We start from the raw sequence: 10000 nt of genomic DNA on the forward strand, positions 1-10000 counted from the left end.
TAATCCCTAAGCGTCTCCTTTAAACTGACCATGATCTTCCCCGAAAAAAGATAAAGGAAGATAGAGAAAAGTGAAGTAGACGACTGCCTCCTTTCTCGCAGGATATCAGCTGGCATTTCGCTCCCACCAGCTGCCGTACCCTCTTCCCGTAACCAACGCTGACAGACCGCAAACGCTGGGCCGAAGTGTGGACTTCACGTCACTTCCTTTCTCACTCTTGATAGTTGCGCCTGTTGATGTTTGTGTATTTGTTGATGTTTGTTGATGTATGTATGTATATATGTATATATGTATATATGTATACATATAAATATGTATGTATGTATGTATGTATGTATGTATGTATGTATGTATGTATGTATGTATGTATGTATGTATGTATGTATGTGTGTATGTATGTGTGTATGTATGTATCTATGTATGTATATATGTATGTATCTATGTATGTATGTATATATGTATATATGTATATATGTATATATGTATATATGTATATATGTATGTGTGTATGTGTGTGTGAGTGTGCATATATAGATATAAAGATATATACAGATGAACGTGCACGTGCATATTTACCTATCTATGAGAGGCACCAGGAGATAAACAGGATAGAAATAAAATGACAAAATCCTCGTAACAGGTCAAGCACCTTACACAGGAGGACTTTAGAATGGACACGCGGACACCCAGAGTAAAATCTTGGGACTGCTTTCGGTGGACACGCGCGCCCCGCGGTGAATTAATAGCGCTCGCTAACCCTTTCGCCGCGGAGATCAACTGCCGGCGAGATGAGTGATGAGGCGGCCTGGACCTTCGCCGGGATCGAGGAGGAGGCGGAGGAAGGAGGAGGAGGAAGGAGGAGGAGGAAGGAGGAGGAGGAGGAAGGAGGAGGAGGAGGAAGGAGGAGGAGGAGGAAGGAGGAAGAGTGGGAGGATGAGGAAGGAGGAAGAGGAAGGAGGATGAGGAAGGAGGAAGAGTGGGAGGATGAGGAAGGAGGAAGAGTGGGAGGATGAGGAAGGAGGAAGAGTGGGAGGATGAGGAAGGAGGAAGAGTGGGAGGATGAGGAAGGAGGAAGAGTGGGAGGAGGAGCAGGAGTGGGAAGAGGAGGAAGGAGGAAGAGTGGGAGGATAAGGAGGAATGGGAGGAGGAAGAGGAGGAGGAGGAGGAGGAAAAAGAGGAGGAGGAGGAGGAAAAAGAGGAAGAGGAGGAAGAAAAAGAGGTGGTGGAGGAGGAGGGGGAGGAGGAGAGAAAGTGAGACAGATGATAAAAAAGGAAGTAGATGGCGACTATAAATTGGAGATTTTAAACGCACCAACATCCTTTCCTGGAAGTTACGAGTCAAAGCCCATTGAGCTAAAACAAAAACATCGCGGGAACGGAAAAAGCGTCTCAGATTATTCTTCACAACATCCTTTATGTTTTCATAAAAGTATCTCAATAAACTCACCAATACCGAAAAGAAAGAAAGAAAGAAAACAGACTGTCTACTTTTCTCAGCGCGAACTCTTGTTAATAATAATAATAATAACAACAATAATAATAATAACAATAATAATAATAACAATTATAATAATAATAATAATAATAATAATAATAATAATAATAACAATAACAATAATAATAATAACAATAAAAAGTTGAATCCTCCCCGCACGCATCATCCCAGAATCCCGCGTCGAGCAAGCGAGCGGGCGAACTGTTGCAAATCCCAACAGCTCCTTGCACCGCCTCCTGCCACAACTTCCGGTCCTGCAGCGAGGTGAAGCCCTGCTCCCGCGGGATACTCGCGTCTGCGCCGTCGGGGGAGCTACTGCAAAGGCAAGCACGCGTTCTTTGGCGTCCGAACCGACACAAGGAGGCGCTGCAGACGTAATCAATATGCTATAACGTTACACCAATAGGAGTAAGCCCTCATGCACGTTATCACATTGCATTGCGTACTGCCAAGAAGTCACCCACACCACGTGTTGCGCCTAGAGACCCCCCCCCCTCCCTCTCCCACCCCACCCGCAGCCACACCCTTGACCCCTTCCCCCAAAAGTCAATGATTTACGCGGGGATTCACCCACTCCCTCTCCGGCCGGCCTCCCCGCCTGACAGCGGCCCAGGCTCAACCTCACCCTCTGTCCTCACGCTCCTGTTTCTCCTTGTAACCCATCCAGCGCATTCGCCCTTGTCAGCATTTAAAAGGGTTGAACTACATAGAGCTCCCGTTTCTTACCCCGTGAGAGGTAATGTCTCCAGGAACGTTGCTGTAGCGCGAGACGGTGCAGGTACTCTTGAGGGGGGGGGGGGGGGCTGGGCTGGGTGTTGTGGCATGATTTAGGGGGTGCTGACGGAGGGGAGGGGCAGGGACGACCTTGAGGCAAGCGTGACAAGCGAGGGCTCCGGCGGCGGGCAGCTCACCGAGACCGCTGCCAAAGGACGCACTCGCCGCCCGCCTGCCGCCTGCCCTTCGACCTTCACCTGGAGTGGCAGCCCCCACCCCCCGCCACACACACAAAACTTCCACATTCCACTTTATTGCAGTCCTTCGTCCACCCTTTTGTCTCCATCACTGGGTTCCACGTGGCTGTACACCATTTGAACTTCATTTTTGGAAAATAATGATTTTTATGTTGAAGAAAACATGTTACATAAGAAAAATAAAAACACTCGACTTTATGAGAAAAAAAAAAAAAAATGCACAGCTCATTCCAAAAGAAAGAAAGAAAAGAAAAGAAAAGAAAAGAAAAAAAATATATATGTACACATACTAGGTAACCCATCCATCTCGCCAGGCCTCTCGAATCGCATCCCCACCAGGATAACTCCGCGTCCATCCTCCCCACATCTTATTCCACCCTCAGAGCTTAGCTCGGAGTCGGGCGGTGAGTCACCCGCATGACCAGGCACTTGGAAGCGTCGCGCATGATAGAACACACGTCTTGGGCATCTTTTACGTGCCATCCCGGGGGCGTTGTGTTTATAAAAAAGGAAGACTTCAATAACAAAAAAACAGCAACTAATAATTGTTATTATGAAAGAAAAACAAGACTGGATAACTCCTCCTGACTCATCGCATTTACCACTTGGTGGTGAGTAATCCCCTCGAGAGAGGGTGTCGCTGGATGGGTGACCATGCACGCCCCAAGGTCCACTTCTTTCAAATGTGTCCTCCACTTCCACGTCACTCTCCGACACAACCCACGCCCATCTCTCGACCGCCCCCACCCCACCCACAACCCACGCCCATCTCTCGACCGCCCCCACCCCACCCACAACCCACCCCCATCTCTCAACCGCCCCCACACTACCCACAACCGACCCCCATCTCTCAACCGCCCCCACCCCACCCACAACCCACGCCCATCTCTCGACTGCCCCCACCCCACCCACAACCCATGCCCATCTCTCAACCGCCCCCTCCCCCACAACCCCGCCATTTACCCCCCCCCCCCACCAACGCACTCAGACACACACCAACATTATTTCCCCGAGTACCAGTCGGGGACGAAGCGAAGAGGGAAGCTCCATACACAAGCCATTCCCCGCAATTGCATCTCCCTTGCACCATTCTCCCGTCTTCGAACGCCCCTGCAACGCTAATCTAATGATCTCTTCGGAGCTGAAAAGACGACGCCCAATTCTAAGAACTTCACGAGGCCAAATATCACGTCAGCTGATGAACAAAAATCAGGCTAATGCAAGCAAATTAACCCAGGACACGTCCCACAGCAAAGTGTGTGCATTTAATCAAACCGCAATGATACGCTGTGTTGCAACTACACCACATCAGGAGAATATCAAACTCGGTGTCAGTATGTCTAGTGAGAGGGAGAACTGCTAATTATCCTCATCGTTATAATCCTACGAGAACGCATGATTATTACCAGCTACACATCAAAATGAAGAGTATCAGGTAAAACATCCTATTAACAGAGATGACACGACACTCTACGTAAAATTGAAAACAGCCTGCCTGCCCCTCTCTGCCTCCTCTCCCCTCTCCCCTCTCCCCTCTCCCCTCTCCCCTCTCCCCCCCTCCCTCCCTCTCTTAAAAGAAAAAAAGAAAAACATAAAAATTATATATATATATATATATATATATATATATATATATATATATATATATATAACAACTGGAAGAGAAATTAAACCTCATCCCACAAACAGACACAAAACCGCATACCTTAAAAGTAAAAAAAGAAAGAAAATAACACTCACCGACGACCATGAGGGAGAACTCGAAGCCCTTCTTGACGGCCTTGCGGTACACTTGGTTGGGCAGGTTCGCGAAGCCGACGTAGCCGTCCACCTCCCGCGGCCGCCTCTCCTTCACCAGCTCCTTCACCAGCTTGTTCTGCGGAGGAGACTGCAATCATTACCTATAGCGGCACTCGGCTTGCGCGCCCGGAGCTCATCCGGAACCCGGGAGGTCATCGCTTCTCGTGAATGTTTTCTTTTCCTTTTTTTATTTTATTTTCTCTCTCTAATCAATCTAAGTCTAAAGCCCGTGGTACTACCTACACCTAATGGCGGTGCAAGGAAAATCCGAGTTGATGTGTGATTCTGATTGAATTGAAAGGGTAGAAGAATTTCTGGTTTTCTTGCAGCGTTACCATGCAATTGTGTTATTCCTTTCCGTCTTTTCTCTCTGGAAACGTGCATGTTAAGTGGAGTCTGCAACCTGCAAAATCACATTTTCGAAAGTATGTCACGTATAAATGACTCAAAGCAAACACAATGGCAGAGTCTTGTTCTTCGCGCAAGGACTTCGCTATGTTAATGCCTGTGTAAGCTACGTGGGAGTTAGCAAACTTGACAAAAAGTCATGCGCTTCCATGTCCGGTCCACTGCCATGCATGGTTCAATAGTGGTCCGCATGTCATGCGTCAATCGTCAGGCATGCGTGTGACTCGCAACCACGTGTGATTTGATAAGGTCTTGGTTAATGCACGTGCGTTAAATCGGGGAAACAAAGAGCATCCTCGACCTGGTGAGTTCTACGGCGTCACAGCACGTGCGCTCTGTACACAGGAGTTCCGTCCTGACACTTCTCGCCAACCCGTCACGCGCCACTCGCTCTCGCCGCCAACCACCGACAACGGAAGGGAAGAGGGCTAATACACTTGAAAACAAACACACACACACACACACACACACACACACACACACACACACACACACACACACACACACACACACGCACACACACACGAAGAAAACGTGCCTTATATATACAAGAAAATATGACACCGGCTATGACAAAAAAAAGAAATTAAGGGAGAGGGTGGACGATCTAACAATGAAACGGACAAGAACATGAGATCTACACATTATCCCGTTGCCCCAAGCGCGTCCACGTAGTGATGGGCAAGGAGAGAGGGGGAAGAGGAAACGGAGAGGATATGGGATGGAGGGGGGAAGGAAGGAAATGAAAGGAGAGGGAGGGAGGAAGGGGAAGGAGGAAGGGAAGGGAAGGGAAGGGACGAGAAGGGAAGGGAAGGGAAGGTAAAGGAAGGGAAGGGAAAGGAAGGGAAGGGGAGGGGAGGGAGGGAGAGATAGAAAGAGAGAGAGAGAATATTGTGAGCCACGTCACGCTGGACAAGCAAGAGATTATTAGTACGTGGATTGCCAGGCACATCCTGGACTGAGGGAGGGTCAATGTACTATGAATTTAAGATGTTATTTTAGCTTGAACAGAAATTAACCTTCTTGTCTCCTTTTTACCTGCAAGTGCAATTATCGAAATATTCTCATTCTCTCTGCCTGTCTGTCTCTATGCTCTGTCTTCTTTTTGTCGCTGCCTCTGTCCCCATCTGTCTCTCTCTCTCTCTCTTTATGTCTATCTTTCCTCTCTTCTCTTTCACTCTCTCTCTCTCTCTCTCTCTCTCTCTCTCTCTCTCTCTCTCTCTCTCTCTCTCTCTCTCTCTCTCTCTCTCTCTCTCTCTCTCTCTCTCTGCCTATGTCAGTCTGTCTGTCTGTCTTTTTCTCTCTTTCTCTCTTTCTTTCTCTCTTTCTCTCTTTCTCTACCCCTCCTCCCTCCCTCCCTCCCTCCCGGTGAGAAACCATGAAGTAAACGGAGGCGCCGTTGAAAGGAAACAACAGAATTGGCGTCTATGGTGCTCATCCAAGCAGTTCAAGAGCGAAGTGGAATCAAGAGTCGCTGACTTAACCTCCTCAGCTAAGTGGAACCGAAATTCAGTTGATAAAAGCAATGATTAAGGGACCATCCTCGTTAATATGCATCAAGCGGCATCTGAATTAGAAGCAGAAAGTAAAAGATGGTTATGGTCATGATTATGACGATGAGTATAACATAACATAAGAATAAAGAGTATTAATACAATTAAGAATAACACTAAACCATAAACTTTTTAAAGACAGGAAAAAAGGATAATGACACGAACAAAATAGTTTCAAAAAAAAAAAAAATAACAAATTGAAATTAACGGAATAAAATAAAAATAAATTAAAATGATGCGTGTAGAAAAAAGGAAGAGCCAAAGAAAGGAGAAAGAAACTTCGTCAAATATACATCTCCTCACGGACTATTCTGAAGAGCTAAAAATGGCATTTAAGTTCAAATAATCAAATTCAATTTCAAAAGAGGAATGAAAGCGAAGTCTCAGATTGCAGTTCAAACACTAGGATGCCATGCCGGGTTAATATCAACAGTGCTGTACACGAACACGGATGAGAAGTGAAATACGAAAGTGGTGACAGAAAGGAAGGGGAGAAAGAGCGAAAGTGGGAGGGACGCGAGAGGGGAGAAGAAGAAGAAGAAGCAGATGTAGAAATAGAGGTAGAAGACGAAGAAGAAGAAGAAGAAGAAGTAGAAACAGAAGTAGCAGAAGAAGAAGAAGAAGAAGAAGAAGAAGAAACAGAAGTAGCAGAAGAAGAAGAAGAAGAAGAAGAAGAAGGAGAAGAAGGGAGGGAGAAGAAGGGAGGGAGAGGAAGGGAGGGAGAGGGGGAGAGGGGGAGAGGGGGAGAGGGAGGGAGGGAGGGAGGGAGGGAGGGAGGGAGGGAGGGGGAGGGGGAGGGAGAGGGAGGGGGAGGGGGAGGGAGAGGGAGGGGGAGGGAGAGGGAGAGAGAGTAAGAGAGAGACGGTAAGAAAGAGAGAGACAGAGAGAGAGAGTAAGAGAGAGTAAGAGAGAGTAAGAGAGAGTGAGAGAGCGAGTGACTGAGTGCCCGAGTGCGGCGGTTGTGGCGAGGCGACGGCGGCCTGATGTGCGAGTGAGTGAGTGAATGACGTGTGACGCAACGAGGCACCGCGAGGGGGCGCGCTGGCCTCCCTCGTAACACTCACGGATCCTCCTCCTCCTCTCTCTCCTCGATGCCCGCGAGCGCCGCTACCCTCCGCTCTCCGCCCTCCGCCTCCTCCGCCGCCGGGAACCTGTTGGGGGGTCCCTGTCACCTTCGCTACATGGCACACTGAACACAAACAAGAGCCCAGAGGACAAACAAAAACAAACAAAACAAAAAAAAAAGGGGGGCAAAAAACACCCTCCCACTGGCGTTATGACATGACAGCGCGCACGTGCCAACAGCAAAGACACAAAAAGGGAATCACTAGCTTTGAATATAATGGAAGTGAGTAAAAACAAGTTCCTCTCCCATCGCTCGCTACGGTGTCTCAGCGTTTTCTTAAAGACGCACATCGACGACTCTTTCTCACGCCCACGTCGAGGCGCTCCGAAAATATGGTGGGGGAGATAAATTACGATAACGGGGGAATAGATGTAGGGGTGGATATATGAGAAGAAAAATATTAGAATGGGGGAATAGGAGTGTGGAAGAAACAGATGAAAAATGTGTGTGGGGGTGGGTGGAGGGGAAAAGAGTTACAGAACGGAAGAGTAGGCAGGCAAGCAACCGAAACAAGGAGCAAAAACATGGGCTGGAAATGTAAGTTGGAAGTCGAGCAAAGAGCGAAGAGCGACGAAAAGACGAATAAACTCTCTCTTGCCAATCAAACCCTCCTCGCCTTACAAACAAATAAACAAATAAACAAATAAACAACCTTAACCCTTCAGCCAGCGTTACGCCATCCCGCCGCACAGCACATCTCGCTCCTTATAATCCGTAGATCTCTAACCGTTATCAACCAATCTATCTCGCTGCTTTATCGCCGGTGCGTCATCCCCCCCCCCCCCCACCCGCCGCCAACCGTCGTCTACCCTTCCATTTACCTACACATTCAAGCCTCCACGTGACGTAAGCTTGGGGAGAGATACGGTAGAAACTACTTTCTACGTTCACTCCCTTACCTTCCATCGATCAAAATGATCACGACACTTTGTCTATTTTTCTCCCTCTTCTTACACTTCCTCCGCATCGTTATTACGACATAGGCCTACTAACATCTCCTCCCCCCCCACCTCCCCCTCTAACTCCATGTCACCCCCCCATCAACCCCATCCCCCATCTCCCCCCCCCCCTTTCTCTCTCTCCTTGCCCATGACTGTCACTAATCACGCCCCATGACTCATCTTAGTCTTTTATCCCCTCCCCACCTTTCTTTTTTATCCTCTCTCGTCCTGCTTGCACCTAACGTGTCTCCTCACCCCCCCCCCCCTTCACCTAATTCACCTAGGGAGGGGGACGGGGGGGGGGGGAAGTCACTCACATCATCCGCCCTGGAAAGTATTGGCTACCGTGGCCCAGGATGCGTAGGGAAAATATGAGCATGGAGAGCTAAGCGAGGAGGCAAAAACGAGGAAAAATATCAAGGAAAACGCGACCACACAAAAACTATCCGCGAGGTAAGAACGCGTTGAATATAAGGAAAACGAGGAGAGAAATAATTACGAAATGAGAGAAAAGAAGATATGTACACACAAGAAGTGAGAGTTAAGAGAGGGAGACAGAGAGACAGGCAGACAGACAGAGACAGAGACAGACACAGACACACACACACACACATACACACACACACACAGAGAGAGAGAGAGAGAGAGAGAGAGAGAGAGAGAGAGAGAGAGAGAGAGAGAGAGAGAGAGAGAGAGAGAGAGAGAGACAGAGAGAGAGAGACAGACAGAGACAGAGACAGAGAGAGAGAGAGAGAGAGAGAGAGAGAGAGAGAGAGAGAGAGAGAGAGAGAGAGAGAGAGAGACAGAGAGAGAGAGAGAGAGAGAGAGAGAGAGAGAGAGAGAGAGAGAGAGAGAGAGAGAGAGAGAGAGAGAGACAGAGAGAGAGAGACAGAGAGAGAGAGACAGAGAGAGAGAGAGAGAGAGAGAGAGAGAGAGAGAGAGAGAGAGAGAGAGAGAGAGAGAGAGAGAGAGAGAGAGAGAGAGAGAGAGAGAGAGAGAGAGAGAGAGAAGAGAGAGAGAGAAAGAGAAAGAGAAGAGAGAGAAGAGAAAGAGAGAGAGAGAGAGAGAGAGAGAGAGAGAGAGAGAGAGAGAGAGAGATCCCAGTCCAAAACACAATCACAACATGACATGAGGATTGTGTTGTGCCTCATCTGTACTCGACCGTGTCATCCTTTCTGTCGATCCGTCATTCGGAACCTCAACCAGTCCAGCCGGCCATTCGACTGCGCCTTCAAACACGCACATACAATGATTATACATACATAAACACGCTCACAGACCACATGGCTCTCTCTCTCAGTGACTTCCAACTACCCTTTTTTCCCCCAATGTCTACAGAATCATTATTCACAAGCAAGCAATTCTTGAAATAGAGTAAGCCTAAAGAAGGTCGATGAAAGAAGGAAAAAAATAGAAAAGAAAAAGAAAGAAAGAAAAAACGGAGCACGGAAAACGGAAATAAAGCCTTCTAGTGTGCCCCAAAAACGTCAATATGAAAACGCCATTCCTATTCTCAGACTCCTTACAATCTCGGAAAGTGAACGTAGGTGCAATATCGAGCTGCAATTACAGAGCCCGAAAATTGGCGGAATCGCAACCCCCCCCCCCCCCCACTCCCATTTCTTTCGCAGTGAAATAGCCAAAGGGTAAACCACGACGGAGAGCAGCGGACCTGGAGGCGAAGTGACTAGCCGTAACTAGCCGTG

The 10000-nt window shown here is 48.1% G+C and overlaps 1 protein-coding gene across 1 annotated transcript in view; it reads right to left on the reverse strand.

Moving 5' to 3' along the window:
• Nucleotides 1-10000, reverse strand: part of LOC125032883 (protein peanut-like) — a 115265-nt gene that overhangs the window by 35707 nt on the left and 69558 nt on the right. Inside the window, exons 3-4 of the mRNA XM_047624270.1 lie at nucleotides 7292-7378; nucleotides 4207-4342 (exon numbers count right to left, since the gene is read on the reverse strand). Of these exons, the coding sequence (XP_047480226.1) occupies nucleotides 4207-4342; nucleotides 7292-7378 (223 nt within the window). The remainder of the gene's footprint in view (nucleotides 1-4206; nucleotides 4343-7291; nucleotides 7379-10000) is intronic.

This window comes from Penaeus chinensis, chromosome 15, assembly GCF_019202785.1.
Source record: "Penaeus chinensis breed Huanghai No. 1 chromosome 15, ASM1920278v2, whole genome shotgun sequence".
Classification (NCBI taxonomy): domain Eukaryota; kingdom Metazoa; phylum Arthropoda; class Malacostraca; order Decapoda; family Penaeidae; genus Penaeus; species Penaeus chinensis.